Source organism: Bos javanicus, chromosome 11, assembly GCF_032452875.1.
Source record: "Bos javanicus breed banteng chromosome 11, ARS-OSU_banteng_1.0, whole genome shotgun sequence".
NCBI classification, from domain to species: Eukaryota; Metazoa; Chordata; class Mammalia; order Artiodactyla; family Bovidae; genus Bos; species Bos javanicus.
This window is the reverse complement of record NC_083878.1, coordinates 101,854,799-101,878,687: the sequence shown is the minus strand read 5'-3', so window position 1 is coordinate 101,878,687 and position 23,889 is coordinate 101,854,799. Positions and strand designations below refer to the sequence as shown.

At 45.5% G+C, this 23,889-nt stretch overlaps 1 protein-coding gene across 4 annotated transcripts in view; it reads left to right on the top strand.

The window, feature by feature from the left end:
- MED27 (mediator complex subunit 27) overlaps positions 1-23,889 on the top strand; it is a 246,214-nt gene that overhangs the window by 45,695 nt on the left and 176,630 nt on the right. For all 4 annotated transcript variants that reach the window (XM_061433929.1, XM_061433926.1, XM_061433928.1 and 1 more), the window contains exon 3: positions 22,594-22,724. In XM_061433929.1, coding sequence (XP_061289913.1) covers positions 22,594-22,724 — 131 coding nt within the window. The remainder of the gene's footprint in view (positions 1-22,593; positions 22,725-23,889) is intronic.

The following is a 23,889-nucleotide window of genomic DNA, read 5'->3' as shown; positions in this document are numbered from 1 at the left end:
TATTTCCAGTCTTGGCCACAGCAGGTGCTGTGGTATGTAAGTGTGTGCCCAAGGGTCCAGTACGTTTCTAGGGGACTGCGTTTACCATTTCCATAGACCCTGTCCACTTGCCCTTCAGGGTGGTTGTACCCGTTTACACTCTCCACCAACAGAGATCAGGTGCCTGGTTTTCCCCCCACACTCGATTTTATCTAGTCTTCCGCTCTTTGTTAATCCAGTGGGCAAACAGAGGCGCATGACCACATCCTTACCCACGTGTGCCTAAGTGTGGTCGGAGTGAGGGATGAGCGGTGTCAGAAGGAGCACTCTGTGTGTGGAATGAGTTTTGACAAGTGGAGTTGGAGACAGAGGAGGACCAGGCTTAGGACCAGCCAGGCTCAGAGTCTCGGGTGGTGACGGTGAAGCCAGAGACCTGCTCAGCGCCCACGGGTGCCCTCGGGCTGGAAGCTGTGAGGGGTGATGCGCAGCTGTCCTGAGAAAGGCTCCCCCTGGAGTTCTTCCAGGCAGACTGCAAGTGCGTCTCCTTTTCTGTCCCAGTTCTCAGACCACCTCAAAGATGCCTGGGTGCCCTTCAGGTCCTGGCTCAGATGGCGCCGTCTCAGAGGGGCCTTCCGAGACCACCCTGCTCAGTGTTGCAGCCTCCGAGCTGCCCCCATCTGCCTCCGTGTCATTTTTCTCCTCGCTCACGATCACATTTATCACCCTGTGTGTTTTACTCCTTTTGTTCATTGTTTTTCTCACACCCCCTCTGGAATGCTCTGTCCATGAGGATGGGAGTTGGCTTCGCTCATTGCTTTATTCCCAGTGTTGTACTAAAGCAGTGCCAAGCGTACTGGATTCACAGTACATATTGTTATCATTCAGTACTGAATGAGTGAAATTCTGTTTATCAAGGCAGTATAGCTTAATAGTTGAACTTGCAGGGTGGGGTTCATTTGGACCTGAAATCAGCTATGTGACTTTAGGCAAGTGACTTCACTTTCCTCAGCTTCTTTCCTTAAAGGTGAAGTGGGGTTTGTGAGAACACCTCCATTGTTGAGTCATGAGGATTAAGTGTCTGGCATACATTGGACACGTATTATTGTTTCATAAGTTATATAGACTTTCTGTCTTTTTTTTTTTGAAACTTTTTATTTTGAATTAGCTCATTAATAATGTGATAGTTTCAGGTGAAGACATGTATCCATTCTCCTTCAAGCTCCCCATCCATCCAGGCTGCCTCCTAACATTGAGAGGAGTTCCCCGCACTATACAGTAGGTCCTTGTTGGTTATCCATTTTAAATACAGCAGTGTGTACATGTCCACCCCAAAGTCCCTACCTATCCCGACTCCACGTCATCCCCCAGCAACATAAGTTCACTCTCTAAGTCTGTGATAGACTAGGAGTCTTTCTATGGGAGAGTCTGCTGGGTGGGCCCCGGCCCTCACCTAATGAGGTGAGCTTTTTACTTATTTTTTAAATCTGTTTTACTTAGCTTTGGCTCTGCTGGGTCTTGGTTGCCGTGCGGCTTTTTCTAGTTGCAGCGAGCCGGGCTCCTCGTCGTCGTGGCGCGTAGGTTTCTCACTGGGGCGGCTTCTCTTGTTGCAGAGCACGGCTCTAGGTGTGCGGGCTCCAGTGGTTGTGGCTCAGAGGCCCGTGGCTCCTGCTCGCAGGCCCTGGAGTGCGGGGCTCAGGAGTTGTGGCTCACGGGCCTAGCTGCTCTGTAGCACGTGGAATCTTCCTGGCCCAGGGGTCGAACCCGAGACCCCCGCAGTGGCAGATGGAGTCTTATCCACTGCACCACCATGGAAGTCCAGACTAGGAGTCTTGATTCGTCTTTTCTGTGATGTGCGTTTGAGATACGTGTGCGTGTATGTGCGTGTACTTGTGCGCTGTGGTGAATTTGTCATGCTGTGAATGAACTAGGCCACCTTCACAGGTAGTTTTAAGAGCTGAAGGCTCAGCACAAACAGTCCCTGTTTTTTACTCGGCAGTCGGATGTTTTATAATAAAGGCATTGTAAATCAACTATATTTCAGTAAAAAACTTAAAAAAAGAATGAAATGAAAAACCAAACCAAACCCTGTATATGACATCCTCCTGCCTTGAGCCTCTTCCTCGCTGGCCTGTGCTCGTGGCCAGATGGGAGAAGGGTGGCGGCCACAGACAGCACCCAGCCAGGGGCTCTGCTTGAATCCACTGCAGGCAAAGGGAGGAGCCATCCCTAAGTGGACTTGTGCGTGGGGTTGTTGAGGAAGCAAGGAGGGTGCTGGTCAGTGTCTTCATGGCAAGATAGCAGAGCCCCAGGCTATTGTTTTGAGATTCTGTTCTCCACCGCCTGCTCATGTTTAGCCATCTTTGGACCTGGGAGTGAGGTATACCTTGGTTTCTTCTACAGACATCTCTAGAGAACGTTTTCCCGGCTGCATCCTCGGACAGAGCACTGGGATGGTAGCGAAGTGAAGGGCAGGCTTTGTTAGGAAACTGGTTCTTGGCGAAGTGAGAACTGGGCTCTGTTTCACTGTCATAATCATAATAGGTGACTTTGGTGACCTTAAATCCTTGAGTCTGATACACTTTGATGAATTTATCATCTCCATTTGTCCATGAACACTTTAAAGCTCACCTTCCCTGTCTTCCTTGAATCTAATAAAGGTAATCTCTTGTTTTCTGTTTCAGATCTGTTTATATTTATGAGAGCTAATGATATGTTGTGCCTTTGGGAAAGAAAGCAAAAATTCTTCCTGATTCTCCAGCTGGGGAGGGCAGAGCAGTCAGCTGCGAACTTTATTCCCATGCATTTAATCAGTTTGCAGTGGTACTCAGGATTCCACGTCTGTTCAGACGGGGCTGTGTGCTGGTGCTGTGTTGCTGCTGCTAGATTGGCACTGTTATATTATTAATAGTACTGATCACACATGCCTTGCATTTAATATAGAACATAAGAGGCTCACCTAGCATGAATGAGAAATCCCAAATTGAAAGTGTAGATGCTATAAAATTTTTAAAGAAGGGAATGTGTTACGATTGAACTTCTGAAATAAAAATAGTGTATTTTTAATCACCAAGTTATGAACGTCCTTGGATTCTTGAACGGGGTGGGGGCTGGTGTGGGAAAGGGAAGAAGGTGTCTTCCTCCTGCTTTTGGGCCACACAGAATCCAGAGGCTTCCATGGAACACCGCGGGTCTCAGTTACGCCAACAGAAATGAAGAGAAAATTAAAAGGAGTTTAGGGAGGCAGCCGTTCCATTATTAATTCATCTGGTTATGCCAGCAATGGTGGAGATCTCAGAACAGTTGGAGATTTATATACATAAATGTGTGTGCTGAAATACCACACTCTGATGACATTCGATGGAGGGGTAACCTTTGATGATGAATTTTCTTGCCCTTTTTAGGGGAGTGGAAGGGGAGGCGGGTGGTACTTCACAAGACTCTAAATTTACCAAAGTTGTTCAAATTTGAATTTTCTTGGAAAAAATGTCAAATGATTGTAGATCCAAAAATGCCTTTGTTGGCATTTTAATGGTGCCTTTGGAGCCCAGTATGGTGCACAAATGAAAGAAAAAAGGAATTTCTTTTCTTGGTAATAATGGTATTGAATCTGAAGTCCTGGACCAAACAATATCCCAGGAATCTTCATGATTTATATATTGTATGTGATCTTTTCTTAAACGTTGTTAACCTGTGCCCTTTACAGACAATGTCAGGTCAGAAAATGTCAGAGAACCTTCAGCTTTCATAAGCATGTAAAGAAAATTATTGTCCTCAAAATCCAGGAGCTCTGACAGGCATTCTTAGTAGATATGTTCAGAGGGCCAGACACTGTGCGTAAGACTGCTTTTGGCTGGTGGGGAATGAAAAATATTTGAGTGATGGTTTACTTCTGCCCGGGACTCATTGTGAAGGAGAAAATGTGTGTTTGCTACCTGTCAGGCTGCTGTAGACACCTGTTTAATTTGTTGGAAAGGTGAATTCTCAAAGCAGGAAGCCTTCTGAAATGCTTATTCACACTCAGATAGTTTATCACAGACTAGAAAGACGGCTCAGCGTGGGCTGCAGTCCCAGGCGCTGCCCATAAGGAGAGGGGCTTGACCACAAGGCTTCGGGAGCAGAGATGTGATGCCGGGAGGGAGGCTGGGTGGGAAAGAGGCCTGTCCTGGAGCAAGTGGAACCAGGAAAAGGAACCCTTGATGGGGGTGTTCGCCAATCCTGCCGACTAGCTCTGCCTGACAGGCTGTCTTAGCTTCTTGCGGTATTAAGAGCTGCAGTGGATAACTTGTTCTGTACAAAATGCTATTTGCATAGGTGAAAACGAAGAAGTGTCTTCTTGTTCATCTTATCATTTGGGTCATTAAAAAAAAGAAGGGTTTTAAGTGAAAGTGAGAAGAGAGACAGTTTTTTGGCAGAGCCAGAAGCGGTATAACTATTTTCAACCCCGTGTTCTGAAGCAACGTTGGTTACTTCGGTTCAGCTCTTTCAGAAAGAAGAAGAAGAAGAAAAATAAAACGTGTGGGCTTGAGAGGCGGTTTTGCCAAATCACAGTCCAGAGTTGAACTCAGAGTGCCACATCCTTTCTTTTCAAAAAGTTTACTTTCTTGGTAAACCCGGAATGAGAACCTATAAAAAGGAGCAGAAAAGCCATGATGCTATTTCATGAGGCGGAGACGATCTCTCACTCCCTTGCTAGAGTGTCTCTAGAATTTTTCCATTGCTTTTCCCTCTTCCACGGTGGCTGCCCTTATGTTCCTTCTCTTGATTGGAGGCCGGGCCGGTCCTTGGGGCCTGTGGGCTAAGGCAGAGCAGCCTCGGGAGTCCAGTCGGCTCTGGCTTGCTGCTGACAGCCCAGTTATCGCCTCGCCCACCACAGCCACCTTCTGACAGCAGCGTTCACCAGTGGAAAGAAGCTTTCTGCACCTCATTAGTTCTGCAACCTGAGTGAACTTGCAAATTAATTGATGTGTGGGAGGGACAGCATCTGCTATTATAAAACCCTTTAACTGTTGCCATAAAACTTGAAATAAAATTAAGTGTTACTATAGTAAGCTAATAGTGCCCAGGTGATGGAGCACGTTTTGTAGAGTGTAGGGGCTTCATGTCTTCAGGACCTGCTTAACTGAGGCTCTGGTTGTTGTTGTTTTTTTTTTTTCCTATTATAGTTTTTAGTTTCATCAAAGGAATACAAGAAGGTGAATAAGGAAGCCTACAAGATTTATAGCTCAAGCATTTGTCCTTTGTCTGCCTGTTCCACAAGCCAGTCCCTGGAGGGAGCGCCTTTAAACTCTTTTAGTTGCTTCTTTGGATCCCTGCCTGCGTTTTTCTAGACAGCTTGCCTGGTCTGCTGTCTTAGGTGTCATCTGTTGACTCCAGTATGGATGATGAAGATTTAACCCACATATCCCACCTTCTCCCCATCAGTTTGCTTTAATATTCAGGTTGGACACTGTTTCACGGCTGTGAAGTGTTCACAGCCGAGCCGTGTAGTATACTACGATTGCTGTTCCTTCTGTGCAGACAGTGGGAGGGAGGCTGTCTCGCTATTCAAAGGGCAGGTCTGTTCTCCTGTTTTCAGTTGTCCCTGAGCCTCCCTGGGGCAGCCTCATGAATTCTGATGGGAATAGGGGTCTATGTTTACAGTAGACTTAACCAGTCCACCTTGTTTTTATTCTTACCCCACATCCGGCCTTCTACCATCCTGGGTGCCTCCGCTTCCTTAGTCTTTGCAAATCCCACAGTCCAGTTCCCTTTGCTCTTTCTTGACTTCTACCCTCCTAACCTCCCTAACCCTGCTTCCCTCATTCTCCCCTCTGTCAGGCAGCCAGAGGAAGTTGCAACACACTGCTCTCGGCTGAGGTAGTTGTGGTCGATGCTTTGTGTTTTCTCAAATTTAGTTGACATCTCTGTTGTTGTCTCTCTCTATCCTTGTGGGTTTACACTCTGCTGTCGTCTCTGTGGTTTGGGATGAGAGTGTAGGGAACGCGACTGTTCATGCTTACCATGTGCAACAGGAAGACCTGGCTCCTGTAGGAAACATTTTGCTTCTGTTACACATGGGCTTCCAGCATCTTAACTTAGTATTTTAAAAGCACATTTTGATGTAGTGGACTTCTGTTTTCCATGAGGGGTCTCTTTTTCCATTGCATGCTTCTAAGAAATTTGCGCAGACACTTGCACATGGCTGACTTGAAATAGAGTAGTATGTCTCTGTGTCCCTCATCTGCTTTCTAAGAGGATCTGTCTGATGCTAGCATTTCATTATGTAGCAGCAAAGAGAGATGATAAAACACCGAGTTCTTGAGAAGAAAAGACTGACCTTTTCCCCCTCTTTTACCTACAAGCTGGTTTTAAAACCTCTTTCTCAGCGGAGCTCTCTCATTATTTTGGCTCTCAGCAGTTAGCTTTTCCAGAGTGTACAGTTGAGGGCTGGAGTACATGGGGGATGACTACCGTGTTAAAAGCTGAACTTTTCAGAGACTGTGACTCCGTTAAAATTAGGGCCACTCTCCTTGTTCTGGGACAGGGGAGGGCCAGCAGTGCTCTAATGAGGGGCTGGGGGACGCTGTCCCCAGGAGGAAGCGTGGCTCTGGAGCCAGTGCACAGGGCCCTTCTTGGAATACTGGTGGAGCGCCAGGCCAGGCCCTCACCAGGCCTGTGCCGTCTTGAACAGATGGACCACATTATGGACTGAACGTTTGTATCCCCGCTAGATGTCTTACGTTGAAGCCCTAATGTTAACCTCATTGTATTAGGAGGCAGGGCCTTTAAGATGATTTAGTTAGATGAGGTCATGAGAGTCGGGTCCCCATAATGAGATTAGATATCCTTACTAAAAGAGGCACAGGGACCTGAGTGCTGTGAGTATGCAGAGAACAGGTCACATGAACCCATGGCGAGGTGGTAGCCAAGTGCAGGCTGGAAAGAAGGCCCTCACGGCGGGCCAGGTTTGCTGGTGCCTGGATCTTGGACTTCTCAACCTCGTGTGTGTGTGCATGCGCGTGCAATCGTGTCTGACTCCCTGCGACCCCAGGAACTGTAGCCCACCAGGGTGTGTGTGTGTGTGTTCAGTCGTGTCTGACTTTTTGCGACCCCAGGAACTGTAGCCACCAGGGTGTGTGTGTGTGTGTTCAGTCGTGTCTGACTCTTTGCGACCCCAGGAACTGTAGCCCACCAGGGTGTGTGTGTGTGTGTTCAGTCATGTCTGACTCTTTGCGACCCCAGGAACTGTAGCCCACCAGGCTCCTCTAATACTGGAGTGTGTTGTCATTTCCTACTCCAAGGGCTCTTCCCAACCCAGGAATCGAACCCGTGTCTCTTGCATTGGCAGGCAGATTCTTTACCACTGAGCCACTGAGAAGCCCCTCAACCTCCAAAAGTATGGGAAATAAGTGTCTGTTGATTAAGCCTCCCAGTCTATGGCATTTTGTTATGGTGTGCAGAGCTGATGAAGGCAGACAGGTAAAGCCTTTTGCATCTCTTCCTGTCCTTGCAAATGAGGATGTAAGCCACCAGTTTTAGCATGCTGCCTTTGAGGGATCTTTGAGTTTTCTGTCTGGGAATTAAAGCCCATGTAAACCCACTTTTCTTGACCTCTGTGCCACCTTTAGCAGCAGCTGGCACATAGTAGCCTATGTACTTTGATCTACAACTTTTGGATACCTCTCCCGCCCTTCTTTTGCAAGGGTAATGCAGAATGCAGCCCCTAGGCCTGTCTCACACCTTATTAAAACATCATTTCCCCTGCCTGTTCCCACGTCTCTGTGCTTAATCACAGAAAGGCAGCTTGTTCAAATATACATTCCTCTTGTTTGGAAAGTTCTGTTGGCTTGTCTTCCTTCTCACCCTGCCTGCATATTTTGTAACCCTGCCTCACGGAGGCTGTTCTTATTAAATATCAAAATTTGCTCATTGGAAAGTTACTTGTAAACTTAATTAACTCTCTGTCAGTGGTTGAGTTAACTTTCTCCCTTTAATTTCAGCCTCCTTGGTCATGGTTTTCCCTACTCTGACCTGTGCCTGTTAAAGACTTGGTAAATAGTTTTGAAATGCCAGTTGGTGATATATGGGCCTCTTTAGCATTTCTTTGATTTATGTGCAGTGCTGTGGAAAAAGGCAAAGAAAGCAAATTATATGGCAAAAAATGTTGCCAATCTTCACTTTTTTACTTGTAGTTTTAAAAAGTACACTTATCAATCACATCTGATGGATTTTCTTTTTTATAAAGATTGAAAATTTAACTATTTGAAGACTCTTGCCGTGCAGGTTCTGTGTCTGCTTAATCAAGTGCGATTTAGAGCTTGGGGTAGAGTCTCAGAATTCTAGAAGCTCTTTCAGTCTCTGCTGTGTGTCCTGCTAGGACACTCTTCAACAATATATGCTGGAAACAGATTTTTGTGGAAACATTTTGCATTCATGTTTCAAACCCTGAGTCTGTGCAGTGGACCAACAAGAGTTGTGTCTGTAGAGTAGCTAATTGTGACTGGTCTGAGGTTTCCTTGTGTAGCATATTCATGGTGAGTTCCAAGTAGAGATTGACTTCGTCAATCAGTGAGTCGACAAACATTTTTTAGATTGTCCTATGAAGTGAAGTGGCTCAGTCGTGTCTGACTCTTTGTGACCCCATGGACTGTAGCCTACCAGGCTCCTTCGTCTATGGGATTCTCCAGTATTCTTGCCTGGAAAATCCCATATACACAGGAGCCTGGTAGGCTACAGTCCATGGGGTCACAAAGAGTCGGGCATGACTGGAGCAACTTTACCACGCACGCACTGTAGGTGGTTCTGCTGCAGATGGGCTCGGGCTGTTTTGAAAAATGACTTGAGGACTCTAGTGCCCTTTGCTTGTACCACTCCCAGGCCTGATGTCCTCAGGGGCACCCCTCCCCCAATCGTCTACCAAATAAAGTCCACAGAGGGTGTAAAAAATCCATACTGCTTGGGAGGGTATGGATTTTTAATTTGTGTAGGCCGGGTTTGTGGATCTGGCTGGGCACAGTTCCTGCGATGCCTCCGTGCCTCTTCTGAGTGTTTTCTTATTTCTTCATTCATTCGTCAAGTACTTACTGAGCTGTGTGCCAGGCACTGTTCTGGGTGTTGGGGCCCCAGTGGTGATGGAGAGAGCCGGGGTCTGGGTTTCAGGGGTGCTTTCATATCCAGTGTGTTGTTGGCGGGTGTGGCGGGCGAGGGGTAGAGCAGGGGACAGATACACTAAACCCAGAAAGAAACAGTGTGTATCAAATACCTCTTTGGATTTACTGCTGTGGTTAAGGAGAGACCCTGTGGTGTGATGAGATGACCTCCAAGAAGGTGAAGTTCAGGCTGAGACTTGAGTGACAGGAAGTCAGAAGTGCTGCCCAGCCCGCTCGCCACCACGTGTCCCAGGTCCACAGCTCCTCCTCCAGAGCTTCCGCGTCCGTGTTCTGGGTTTGGAATGTTCTGGGTTATTGAAAGGTAGTATGGTTCGTATACCACCAAGTTCTCCAGCAGGGTTGGGGGCAGTACCCTGTAACCAAATGTTGTGTAGCAAGACGTTTGACTGTTCACACTAAGTGAGATAAATTAAGATGTAAACAGACTCACATCAGTTCATGTCAGTTTTTGCTGCCACAGGAATTTTGGCGCCTATATTGATGAGAAAGCTTTTGACTTTTGGAACTTTTTATACATTTTTATACTGCAAAAAAAAAAAAAAAATATCGTGGCTCTGTAATGCCAGCACCTTGTGCACCTTTCACCTCTCTGGTGTGAGAAGGCACTCCCTGGGTGAGGGGGTATGCACGTTTGCACCCTCACATGGCGGCGGGCAGGGGCCTGGGTGAGACGCGTCCCCATCTGCTGAGGGCCTGTCTGTGGGTTCACTGGCTCTCTCCACTTCCCTGGGAGCCTCACAGCAGACCCTTATTAACTGAGTGACTGGGAAAGGCCGAGCTGGGGAGGAGGGGAGGCCATGGAGCCCCACCGTCCTCCCACTCTGCAGGGCCTTCTGCATGAAGGTGATTCAGAGTCCAGATTCCCTCCATACTCTGGCATTTAGTTCAGGTCTCCTGGAGCTGTCCCCTGCTACTTATGTATTCATCTATTCATTTACTTAAAAAAAACACTTTGATACAAGGGTTTGTTTAAAAAAAGCAAAGCAAAAAGGAAATAAAAATGAAAATCCTTCCGGAGAACATGCCAAGTTCTGGAGAAGCCATCGAGTGTTGTGGTTGCAGAGCAGGGACTCTGGGGCCAAGCTGTCCAGATTCCAGGCCTTAACGGCTCCATGACCTTGAGCAGGCCACTTACCATCTGTGGCTCCATTTTCCTCATCTGTAAAATAGAGCTAATAGTACCTGCCTCATAAGGTGGTTGTATAAGTTACAACGAGCCCTATGTATACAATGTGTGTGCTCGGTCGTTCAGTCATGTCTGACTCTTCACGTGGGCTCCTCTGTCCATGGGATTCTCCAGGCAAGGACACTGGCATGGTTGCCATTTCCTCCTCGAGGGGATCTTCCCCATCCAGGGTTCAAAACCACATCTCTTGTGTCTCCTGCACTGGCAGGCAGGTTCTTTACCACTAGCGCCACCCGGGAAGCCCATTGTGTACTTTGGCTCATGTTGCTGTTTTTGTGATGCTGAGCACTGTTCTAGATACTGGGGACCTAGCAGTGAAGACTAGGGAGCTCTGTGGAGCTCTTAGCTGCTCTCATGGATCTTGTATTCTAGGCAAGTCTTGACCCTCTAAAAGCCGAGAACATTTCTTTTCACATCCGTCCATGTCTAGCACTATACTCGGCATCCATCAAGTCATCCCGTTCTCGGCGAGGATTTATTGAACATCCGTGCAGGCCCCTCTGCTAAGCCTGTGAGGCTTATTAAACGATGTGAGTCAGTCTGGCAAACACAGATACACAGAAAACCATACTCTAGGGTATAGTCATCAGCCCTGTAAAAGGTGCTTCAGAAAGGCTTCTGGACTGGCTTGCACAAGCTTCAGCTCTTTTCAGCTTCTACCTGCCAAGTACTTAAGGGAAAAGGCCCTGTATTTATCGGAGTATCCTGTAGCGAAAGGAGACACTAGGTGTGGTGCCAGTTGCCTATTATTTTCCCATCTCTGGTCCCAGTGGAAGCTGCTTCTGAACATCTGGTTGGATATAGCTGATGGTAGACGTGTTGTTACTGTTTCTTCTCAGACATTCCTGGCTGCCTGCTGCTGATCCACATTTTGGATTGACTTGTTCTTCATAGCACAGTTCAGAGTTTCAGTAGGGCTGCAAAGCATCATAGAATTAAATAAATAACTAGCCCATCAGAGTAACCCGTTTTGTATCAGAGGTTCAACTCTCTTGTGATCCTGCCATCCCTGTACACTCCCCAGCCCAGATCCACCCAGAAACAAGCCTGTTTTTCATTGGCTCATCTCTGAGGCTTTTCATCAGAGGCAGGGCCTGGCTCAGTCACCCCTCGCACTCAGTCTAACTGTTAGTGGCTCAGCAACCTCAGCGAGCTGCAATCATAGCAGACATTCCTTGCGTCTGTATTTTGTGCCAGCCGCTTTGCTCGGTGCTTTCCCATGCTTAGTCTTCACTGATTCCAAGAACCTGACTGTGATGTTGCTTCTTTAAACTCTGGGTTGCTTCTAGGGTAATCATGTGGTATCTAGCAGCAGTATTATCTGTGACAGAAGAGAAGAGAACGGAGACTCCAGAGAGTTGAATAACTCAGCTAAGGTCACAGTTGGTTAAGCGGAGGGTTGATGGTTTATATTCAGGTGGTTGACTCCGTGCTTCCACTCTAATGGATTAAGAAGCTGTGCCTCAGTCCTGTTGATCAGTAGAAATAAACTGACCTGGCGTTCATTTTAAACCAAAAACATACCTGTTGTATGTGTGACTTTTGCCTTTCTTTTTCCCTCCAAAAGAAGATAATCTTTGCACCACATTTGTCATAAGAAAATCCTGCATTGACTCCGGCTTTTACCTTTTCTCATATTTCCTCAGTCAGAACTTAAACCAACAGAAAACCTTCAGTAATCCAATAAAGAAGGAAACAAGTACAGTTCAGTCCACCCTCTGTATCCATGGGTTCTGCCTCCTCAGATTCAACCAACTGCAGAGAGAAAATATTTGGGGGAAAAAATTCCAGAAAGCTCCGAAAAGTAAAACTTGAATTTGCTGTCACTGCAACTATTCACATAGCATCTGCCTTGTTCTTATAACTATTTACATAACATGTGCATTGTATTAGGTGTTATTATACAAGAAACCTAGAGATGATTTAAAGTATCCAGGAGGATGTGTGTAGGTTATATGCAAATGCTGCACCGTTTACGTAAGGGACTTAAGCGTCTGCGGAGTTTGGTACCCACCTCAGGTCTTAGATCCAGTCACCCCCAGATACCTAGGGACAGCTGTACTCAGGAAGTCTGGAGAGAGACTTTGATCTTCCTGTGCTGAGTTCTTTGTCAGCTGCCTGGGAAGTGCTCTGTAACTTTCTTGTTTAGTGCATCAAGGTTGAGCCAAGTTTCTGGGCATTTTGATTGTTCGTAACTTTAAGACTAGTCTCCACAGTATCCTGGAAGGAGCTTCTGCATGGATCCTCTCATTGCCTTTGTGTGGAGTGTTTCCCATGTTTCCACAGGCCCCATACAGCTGCCCTGGGTTCTGTGGAGAGTTTTACACAGAGTCGACCACGAGGCATCACAGTGTGATGGATTCCTTTCCTTGTTTGTACGAGAAGAGCCAGGCTGGGGCGCCTCCTCAGTGTACCTACTGGTTCAGAACAGCCTGGAGGGGGGGCATTTTTCCCTTTTTCCATTACACTTGCCAGTTTATTATCTGACATGTTTAGAGTGACGGTGTTTGATTAAAAGAAGTGAAGTGAAAGTCGCTCAGTCATGTCCAACTCTTAGCGACCCCATGGACTATACAGTCCATGGAATTCTCCAGGCTAGAATACTGGAGTGGGTAGCCTTTCCCTTCTCCAGGGGACCTTCCCAACCCAGCGACTGAACCCAGGTCTCCTGCATTGCGGGCAGATTCTTTACCAGCTGAGCCACAAGGGAAGCCCAAGAATACTGCAGTGGGTAGCCTATCCCTTTGCCAGCGGATCTTCCCAACTCAGAAATTGAACCGGGGTCTCCTGCAGTGCAGGCGGGTTCTTTACCAGCTGAGCTATGAGGGAAGCCCTCATTAAAAGGCAGTGCTTTTACTTAGTTGTGAACATTCTCATTCCTGGTATTGTTGGAAGAGGTGAATTTGGGGGCATAGTCATTTCTGATAATCACAAGACCAACTCTGTCTGTTCCCGGGGCGCTGGGCTCTGTGCTGAACGAAGTCTTTTGCATGCATCATATCACTTCATTCCTACCACTGAACCTTCCATTTCTTCATCTGTAAAAGGAGGCTCCATGGGGTTGTTGTGCTATAAGGAAAAAGCACTGTTAAAGTCTGCTTTAGGGAGTGTGCTCAGTCAACAAGAGAACAGCTTTGTCCTTGTGAGAGAAAAAGAATCCCCCTACCCCTCATTATTGGACTGAGGAAGAAACAGGCTCAGAGGGGAGAGAAAACACCCAGAGATGCCCAGGATCATTTGTGCTGAAGCTGAGGTTTGGACTCTGGGCCATCTGACTACAAAGCTCGTCCCCCTACATGGTAGCCACACTGCCTCTGGAGTTTCAACCTTTCTGCCAGAGTACAAAGGAAAGCACTTGCCTCCTTAGACTTATTGCCCCTTAAGCCACCTGACCTTGTTCCTCCTATTCCTGAAGGGAAAAGGCAGTTGTTAAAAAAGATCAATAAAAAAATGCGTCCTCCTGAATGTTTTCTTCTGTTTCCTGATTCCTGCTCTCACAGGCTTTTGACCTGAGCAGCTCACTGTTTCTTTCCTTCCACTCCTGTTATTCTCAGCTTGTCTGACATCACGGTTATAATCTTTTAAAGTCAGTGATCATGAGCCCACTTCCTGTTCTTCCTCCTTCTGAATCGCATCTGTGCTTCCTTTCCTTCTTCCCTACCTCCTGGCTTCATTTCCCGGGTAAGGGAGGGGTGGGGTGAGGCTGGTCAGACCCCTGATTTGGAGCCAGTTGCCTCCCAGCCGATGACTGGTGGATAGAAGCAGAAGAAGCTGATGGGGGCTGCTTTTGATGGTCATTGAAATGATGCTTAAAGCAGAAATTAGCATTTTCATGACATGAGATAAAGGAAGAGTTAAACTGTCCAACTACATCTAAGCTGACTTTGAGCACATAGGAATCATTTTTTCTACCTACAAAAGAAGTTTATAATAATCTAATTGGAATTTTAAACTGATCAGATTGATCATTTTTTAAAAATCATGTTTACTAGTTTCTTAACTGAAGTCTTTTTAGTGATAACTCGGCAAAGGATTAATGCTTAGAAGTCAGTGGCTAGAATCAAGATGTGGAAGTGACTGGTGATTTTCACGTTACTCATTTCTCAGTTGGAAAAAAACCCTCGTTTTCTTTTAGGGGAGGAAGAGGGAAAAAGAAATAGCCAAGGACATACCTATTATATGGAAATATTCAGTTCCACAGACCTCACCTATGAATGTTCGGGGAGAATAACAAACTAGTGTTTGTCATCAGGCATGTGCTGCTTGCTGGGCCTCCAGCATTGCACACTAGGCTTTGTTTAGAGCAAAGAGCTGACTCACTGGAAAAGACCCTGATGCTGGGAAAGATTGACGGTAGGAGAAGGGGGTGACAGAGGATAAGATGGTTGGATGGCATCAATCGCTCAATGGACATGAGTTTGAGCAAACTTTGGGAGATGGTGAAGGACAGGGAAGCCTGGCATGCTACAGTCCAAGGGGTTGCAAAGAGTCGGACACGGCTGAGCGACTAGACAACGACAGTAAGGTTTTACCTGACACCCGGCCTCAGACACCACAGGGAGCCCTTTCCCCTCTTTAACTGCCTGAAGTGGAGACTTTTGGTGACTGGTACAATGTTTGTGTTTAATAAACATATTTAAATTTTACCAGTGCAAGTTCAGACTGCAGTTTCATAGAGAAATACAGCAACATAGAATTTCGGTGTTTGAGGACCTTCGGCATAATTCCAGCCATCTGTTTTAGCCTCTGGCCCAGGCCTGAGGCATGCAATAACAAGCTAGTGTTGGGCATTTCTGGTGGAAACACGAAGCTGAGTCCGGGATGTGTGCTGTTCCTCTGCCGCTTGTCTTTTGGTCAGGAATAGAAAAAGGGCTAGGACGCACTCTGTGTTTGTGGGATCCAGTGTGGTATGTGAATGGATAGTGATTCTAGGGCGGTCCAAGCCTAATTGTGGGTGGCCCTCCTGACACGGGCTGCTTCCTCTAGTCGGAATGCAGGTGAGCGAGACTGCTGCCATGCTGTCCTCTTCAGAGAGCGTGTTCTCATGTCAGCGCTCGTTAATAAGCTGTTAGGGTGCCCTCATCCGTGCACTGCCAGACTTGCCTTGATCCTGTTTGTATTTCCTGCCTACGTCTTCCTAAGTGGCCCTGTGACCTTCCCCCAAGATCCTTGTGAGCTTGTGCACTGCGCTCCGGGACCCTCAGGTACAGAGGCTGAGAGCCTGCTGTGAAATGTGAGGTGGTTCACAGGAGATGGGCAGCACCCTAGTCTGTTGGTGTTTGTAGCTCATCTTTGCTTTTTGGCTTTCTTTTGTCTGCTTTTTCTCTCCCTCTACAAATAGCCCCTGTGATGGGTGTTTCCTCCATTTTTAGCCGCATTCACAGTTTACCTTTTAGTGAATCTGTTTGGATATCTGAGTGATAACTCTTCCGACTGATTGGCATCCTCTCAGTATGATAACGTGCATACAGCTGTAGTGTAAACAGAAGCAGTTGTGGAGAAAGGCCTATTAATAAAGGTGTGAGTTCTGAAACATTCCAGGGGAACAATTCTAAACAAGCCTAAACATTACAGATATTTAAGAAAGAAAAAAGCTGCGGTCTGTCCTCTTGGTTTACTTTTTTGACAGTTTTAAAGTCTGGACCTTTGAGGATTCACGTGCAGGAAGTAGAAACCCAGACGGCCTTCGGGATGTAAATGAGCCCCAGTTGAGCAGAAGCGGGCCCCTTGGTTTGGTGTCCTGCCTTCATGGTAATTGAAAGGCCTGAGCCCAGCTTCCCAGTAGAGAACAAATGGGCAAAGAAATGGGAGGCTTCCTTCTTATGGTTTATTGATGCTGTTTTGCCCAAGTAAGGAGATCATTTACCCATAAAAGCTCAAATCTGAGGGTGTTTTTCTTTCTTTCTTTCTTTTTTTCATACTGGCTATTTGAAAGAAGCATTAGGAGATAAAAGGAGAAAAGAAGCCAATATCATTGTCTAATATTTAGATAAAAACCAAGCAAAACAATTAGATTTATGATATTTTTCTGTAGCTGTTTTCCTTGGCACGGATAATACCAGGCAGCCTTGCTTATTTCTTTCCTTAGAGTTATGTTCAAAAGAAGAAACAGGGCTTTATTGTAAGACATGGTTCTTTCTCATTAGCTGGGAACAAAACACTTTTCAATAATGAGGGGCAAAGGTCTTTGCAACTCAAAGTGGTGACGAAGTGTTCCTAGTTTTGCACAAATATTGGTTTTAGTTGAAAGCTTAATGGTTTAGGAGAAATATGGCTCCTAAGTATGAGAGTGAGAGTCTCACAGGAGCCTCCCCCACCCCGCAGTGCCGCATACGCACGTGGCAGCTTCACGGCGTGTGGCTCAACCCAGGTGTTGTGGCTTGAGTTGATCGAGGTGCCGTACGTCCCTGGATTGGCGCCGGGAGCCTGGCGTGCACTCTTGCCTCTGGGAAGGGTTTGCAGTGCCCTTGGGCCTACCAGCTCTGCAGCGCTGGTCAGTGCTCTGCAGGGGAAGTGGTCTTCCGTGCCTAATGTCCTTACCTGTTACTGTCGTGATGTATTACACAAATAATCAAAGAGAATCCTAAGTAAAAACAGATTATGCATGTGGCTGCTCCTGGGCAATAAGATGATTTATAAAAACCCACGAAGCACTCCACAAGCACAGTTGCCCCATTAGGACACTGTCAAGGCTGCTAGGAAGGTCAGATGTGTTACTGCTGAGTCTAGAAACGAGGTTTTTGACAATCTTGAGGTGTCTGTGGTTTCTTGATTATTTTGTCTTTGAAGTTTTTGTTGCTAAATGGTATTGAAACCATAAAATGAGAGCATTTAAAACTTCCCCAAACTCCCCACCTTAGACATGACTGGAGTCAGTAGGAAGAAAAAGGCATGTGACATCTCAACGCTGAAAGGTGAGAGAGAGGGAGCGGACAGGAGCTGGCAAACGCTGGCGATGCTCTGTGCTCCTTTCCTCAGCTCTGGTTCCTGGCCTGAGAAGAAGGGCCGCATTTCACAGCCTGAGCAGTGATAATAAATGCCAGGTCCCGCGGTTAAAAAGATGCAGCACACGTAAAACAGCAGGACAAAGTATGTGAGTTGAACCCTGAATGGCCTGTTCCCCTTTTACGATGTGTGAGACCCTGGGCTGGTGACCACTTTACGATCAGAGTCTCCTCTCCCATAAAGTGGAGTGGAGTGGAGGTGGAGGATGGCTTCTCCAAGCCTCCTCTGTGACGTTAGAATTCTGTGATTTGAAGCAATTGGAGGGCAGTCCCTATGAAGGTCTTTTCCTGAGCTCAAGCCTGCAGAGGGGTTCGACATACCTGCTTTTTTAGCATTTAGAATAAAGAGGGAGTCAGGACTCTTTCGTGGCTCTGTCACGACAGTGAACATCTGCAAAGCCGAGAGTCTGCTTTTGTTAGAAACCAGCCTCGAGAGGGCTGTCTGATGGAGTCGTTCTGTTCTCTAGGTTGGCTCCAGCCACAGCCAGGCCAGGGCAGCGTCACCAGTCGGTCAGCCCACTTATCAGTTGACAAATCCATTAGCATCTCCTGTACTTAACGCACTACCCTGCACACCGTAGAGAAGACAGAGTTATCAGTAGTAACAAGGCTGTGTCCTCACGGTATGTCTGCCTCGTGGCCAGCTTCACTCCTGGCCCAAGAAAGAACACCAGGCCTCCCTACCGGGATGCCGCGTCCCAGAGACAGAGAGGAGCTCTGTGCAGGGAGGAGGGGTGGGGTTCTCCAGCCCTTGATCTCTTCTTCCCCTCCTGTGGGCCCCGCTGCACTCAGGCAGCCAGAATTTATCATAGCTTGGCTCTATCACATTCTTCATCCAGAGGGTTTAGTTACTGGAAGTGCCAATGTGTCTTCCTAGCGTTCTTAGGAACCTATATGTAATTTTGTGTAAAGTGATTTTTTTTAATGGAGTTGAAATGCCTTAAGGTTAAGGAGAACTCTGTCGTTGCTGTTTTTAACTTGCTCCCCCCCGCCCCGAAGAAGCCTTTGATGGAAAAGAAAAGAATGATTTTCATGGTAGGAAGAATCAAACCTTGATTGAGCTGGCTTATAAATTTTGAGACTTTGAATGTTAGTTTTCTTAAAGTGGGATTCAGGCCATATGGCATGGGAAGGATCATGTTGCTTATGAATAGATGCTATACCCCGGACTGCAGGGGGGTTCTAGCAAACACATCAGCTTTTAAGTTCTAGGCCTGATTGAATGCCAGTGGCTTAATCAGTATATTGAATGTGATCAGTGGGATGGATTTCCTTCTGTTTTCTTCTCAAACTTCTGTCTATTGCAGAACATGTCCTTTATTTATCTTGGAGCAGGTAGATCCTTCAGAACAGTGTGGAACATGGAAAACCAGTTGGAGGACTAACTAAGGGGACCATTGCTCACTTGATTTTCTGAAACTGAGATTTAAATCAGAAACTTTGCATTTGAGTTCTGTTTTTAAAATAAGTTCCTTTCATATTGTTTCCTCTCAGTCTGTTTTGTCTTTGTAATTTGAAGCATATTAAAGCTAACTGGATTTGAGCCTCAATAATTTGGACTTTAAAAATAAAGACCTTAGGCTATCCAGAGGAAAAGGGTTTGCCGTTGTATGAAATTGTAGGGACGTTACTTCACCAGTTTTTGGTGAAGCCAAATACCCTTGTGATGTGTTTAGAAGCCTAGAGCTTGGAATTAAACTTGAGAGTTTGGTGGGTCCTTGGAGAAAATGTAATGCAAATGAGCCATGTAAGATCGCACAGCTTTTATTAGTAGCAGGTCCAGCAGCACATTCTAGAGGCTCTTAGTCTGTACATTGGAATTCACCAGGACCTGATCATGTTCCACGCTTGTGCATGTCTAATATTACTAAAACAGCACTTATTCAGTAAATCAAGGTTTTCCTAATTCAGAGTTGTGTTTCCCTCAGATCATTATGAGGTGTTGAAAATATCGCAGGCATAGAGCTAATTAGTAGGTATAATTGATTAGAAAAGGCTTTAGGTTGAGAACTGACGGAAAAATACGACGTTCGTTACAGAAAGTGGAAGTTTGACATGGATAGGTTTCTCTTGGAACCGAGAAATTTGCTCTCAAAATTCAGAGAACACGGAAATAGCTAGACTGCCAAGCAGCAGCCAGTAAAGACCCCCTCCCCCCAGCTGGCCACGCAGCACTCCCTTTCCCCAGCTGCAGGACGTGGACGTTCACAGAATGGACTGTTTGATTTCTCTCCCACTTTCATTTTACTCTTGCTGGTTAGTGGAGAAATGATCTTGGATAGAAAAATCACATTACAACTTTGATAAGCTGCCTTTTGAAATAGAGTTGTTTCCATGCCACAGACGTTTGGAGCAAAGTATGTTTATTGAAATATATTTTTGTAGAAAATATTACCGAACCTGTAATTGAACACGTATGGCAGTATTTTGAGGAGTGATATGTTCTTAATGTTAATTTGTGGATTAGCTCTGAACTCCCTTCTGCTGTTTTGAAACCATTGGCTGAGTGAACATTTTCCAAGAGTCTTTGCAGATCTACGCAGTGTTTCATGGAATAGAGTATTTAGTGCTTAAATAATGTATAAATCCAGTTGGACAGGAGCTGCCTGTCAGTTTTATTAACTTTGACCTTTTCTCCCATTATAAAGATGCTTTGGTAAATATTTAATGGACCCCTTATAGATCTTGACAGTCGGAGCTGTGTTCCTGGAAACTGGGAACCGTATATATGATTAACAAATGTCGCTTAATCACTGTGAGTCAGCTTTCAAGGGCAGGTTTTTTTCTGGGAGAAGAAAACTCCTTCCATCTCCATGTGCTCTTGGGTGTGGCGTACATTGAGAGCATCCAAGGTGGTAGAAGTCTCATCGGAAGCCTGGGAAAGACAGCAGCTAGCATGCATTTCTGCTGTTTGGGGGTTTTTGTTTGTTTGAGCAAATGATCAAAATGATGCCAGGTGGACAAAAATCACCCTGCCACTCTGCATAGTTAGCAGGACTCTTCCACTCAAAAGAGTCAGCAGGGCTGGAATGGCTGAGCTTGCATGGACCCTAATAAGATACAAAGGAGAAGGAGAGCCAGAAGGAGAGCCGGTTCCTGGAGCCAGGAGGGGCCCCTGCCAAGCTGTCTTTCCCTTTAATTCCATAAAGCCCCGTGCATATTGCACTCATTGCAAATTCTGGTGGGGAGGATCGAAACCCAAGTAGCTGACATTTTGAAACATTGTCTTTCAAACTTGTACTGTCCCTTGCTTCCATTGATTTTCCATTTAAGAAATCTGTAGGAGAAAAATAAATTTGAGCAAAATTCATTGGTCTGCGATGAGTTGTTAGAGCCAAATTGTACCCCCCTTTTTCCACCTCAAGAAGAGCTCCGTTTTATTATGAATGTGATATGTCTCTGTCTCGTATTGTGCAGCCATGAGGCTCCCACAGCAAATCGACCAAGTAAATCAAGAGCCTGTTAAAAAGCAGTATGGATGCTCCAAACACAGACATTTCAGTCTTTGCTGGGTCGCTGGATATCTTCATTTTTATAGCCACTTCAAGAAGCAGATCGTTTCAGTTGGTTGTGTTTTCTTTCACTCTGTTTGTGTGCAGCCCAGTGGCTTTACGGGAGGCCATTTATTTTTCAGGACGTTATTACCCTTTGCATCCAGGGCCCAACCCCTTTTATATGGTGGTCACCGATTTCATTACCATGAGCTTTAATGTAGCTGACTCTGCAAAGGAAATCTATGCAATGGAAGAGCATTTTGAAAAGGAATTCAGAGTTACAGAATGAATTACTGTTTGTATATTCAGTTAATTCTAAATAAATGTTTGAAAAACCTTGCTTAATTTGAGGAGGGAAAAAGAAACATGTTGAATGTTATAAATGGTCTCAATCCAAGTTTCTTAGCTTGGTGTTTTCAAGTTCGAATGTTTTATTTACATCTGTTCAAAATTGGGATACCTTTCAAGGATAATTTTGTTATAGAGATGGATGACAACTCTTCACATCTAAAGTACAAAAGTATGGGATTTTAAAAGGAAAACGGGTGTCACTGTCACATGTCAAATTGGAGATAAGCTTCATTTGGTAACGAGCGAGAGTGATGAGCTGTATTGTAAATCAGAAGATCCTGATGATCTGAGTTGAGGGCAGGGGGAGATTGCCTGAGTGGGGCACAGGGGAACTTTCTGCTGTGATGGAGGTTGCACCTTGATGGGGGTGACAGTGTCACAGGCGTATGTTACCAAGACATCATCATACTGGACACCTAAAATGTATGCATTTCATTTTATATGAATTATAACTCAATAAAGGTTTTTTTTTTAGTCCTGTTTGGTTTAGAACTAGGCAGTGTTATTTCTCTTTTCCAATAGAGAAAGTCTAGAGAAGTAAAATGATCTGTCCTGAGTAACCTCGAAGCTCAGCAGTTTGTCCAGAACAAAGCAAGTGATGCTGGCTCTGAGCCCGCTTAGAGTCTGCCGCGTCCTCACTTGCATTGTTCCAACTGCATGTGCATGGAGTGGAATTAACTTCTCCAGCCAGCTCTCTTCAGTGCGCCTGTATCCATTTGTGTACATTGTCATGAGATGCATTTCTGTGCTTATTTTTGTGATCGATACTTGGATCTTAACCACTGGGAACAGCAGCCCAGCTGTGTGTTTGAATCTGTTTATGGTCAGCCTGTTGCGCTGCTGTTGACCACAGTGGTCTGTGAGTTATGTTCTTTATTACAAGCAAGACATGACAGTAGCAAGAGTTCCTATAACTAATTTTTTTTTTAAGGAAACCCACTGGATCCTCTTTTTAAAAACCATTTACATAAAGCAGATGTGAACAGGAGTGAAAAAAGAAGTAAAAAATTATCACAGTTCTCCTCAGAAATACACTGTTAACCTTTTGGAGAGCACGCTTTAACCGTCTGGAGAACGTTTAAGTACCTCTTTGTTTACAATGCCTTTTCTTTTAATTCAACAAAATGATGTCGTAAAGTTCTTTATGTATTTACCTAATTTCCCTCTTATTATTGGGCATGTAGATTGATTCCAGCTCTTTATCATTTTGTAATGCCATGATGAGCATCCTTATTCATGCTTGTTTTCCTGTTTGTCTGATTATCTCCTATGAATACATTTCTTGAAGCAAGATGTTAGCAGGTATATTTGAAATTATTAAAAATGTTCTGAGCTGGTAAGATGTATCAAGTACTGATAGTTTAATAGCCCTTGTCCTGCTTTTACCAAATGTTATTTTTCTTCCCCTTTTGTTTGGTTCTCCTCTGCAGTTGCAGTACCACGCTGGTCTGGCATCTGGCCTTTTGAATCAACAGTCGTTGAAACGTTCTGCTAACCAGATGGGAGTGTCTGCTAAACGTAGACCAAAGGCTCAACCCACGACTCTCGTCTTACCGCCTCAGTGAGTGATGGGTTGGAAAAAGTTCTTTTGTCCTGGGTGAACTCTAATTTGTGCTTGTTTTTGGCTATTGGAAACTCATTTTGGCAAGATCGTTCTTTCTTTTAAAAAGGTTTCTGTTAAGATTGGAGACCGTGGTCACCTATTTTGCATAGGTCTTCAAAGAAGCAGTGATGATGCGCTTCCTAGTTTACTTGGCCTGTGTGTGTCTCTAGGACTTGAAGATCCCTCATGGCTTATTCTTTGTTTCCGTTCACACTCCCAGAGTTGGCAGCGTGTGAGTGCAGTTCTCCATATTTCACAAGTGAGGCCACTGAGGAGCACGTTTTGATAAACTGCAGGCCGTCTAGAAAATCTGGTAGCACTGGGATTAGAATCAGTGCTGGGCTCACTTGCTCTTTTTTAAAAGAGAAATGTATGTGCTCTTCTTTTTCCCAGTAGGAGGGAGAGCAGACACTGTGAAGTGTACGTTCGGATGGATGGTTTTTTCACGTGTCTGCCTCTGTGTAGCTCCCCTAGATCAGGCCACTGGCCACCACTTCCAGGACTCCCTGAGGGTTCTCACATTCCCACCCTGTACACAGGCTGCCACCTCCCTAAGTTGACCACTGTCCTGACTTCTTTGAACAGTTAATTTGCCTTGTTCTTGAACTTCATATGGATGCGATCACACATTATGTAATCTTCTATAGGAGCTGTCTTCACTCAACATAATATCTGTTAGATTGCTTGTTCTTTTTTGTTGCTGCATAGTATTCCTTTGAACATGCCGTAGGTGTTCCACCCATTGGATTGGCCTTTACTCCAAACCTCAGTAGTTGAGAGCCATGGCTCACTCAGTGATGTAGAATCAGAAATTGAACACACCAGTCTTTGCTGGCAGTTTTTCCATTCCACACACAGACTCCCCTGGAAGGGGTGCTGCCTCCCAAAGGCTTGACCTGATTTTTAAACACATTGCCCAGCTCAGCCTGTTCTCCTGTTGTACCCTCTTTCCTTAATATCCTCAGTTACAAACTGCATTTTAAAGTTTCCAGTCTGAAGGGGGTTTGCAGGGGAGATTCAGTTGTTTGCCTTCACACAGGATCTCATTTATGTTATGTTTGGTTAGCAGATATTTATTATACCTCCTGTCTGCCATGCACTGTCCTCAGCTTTGGGGATACAG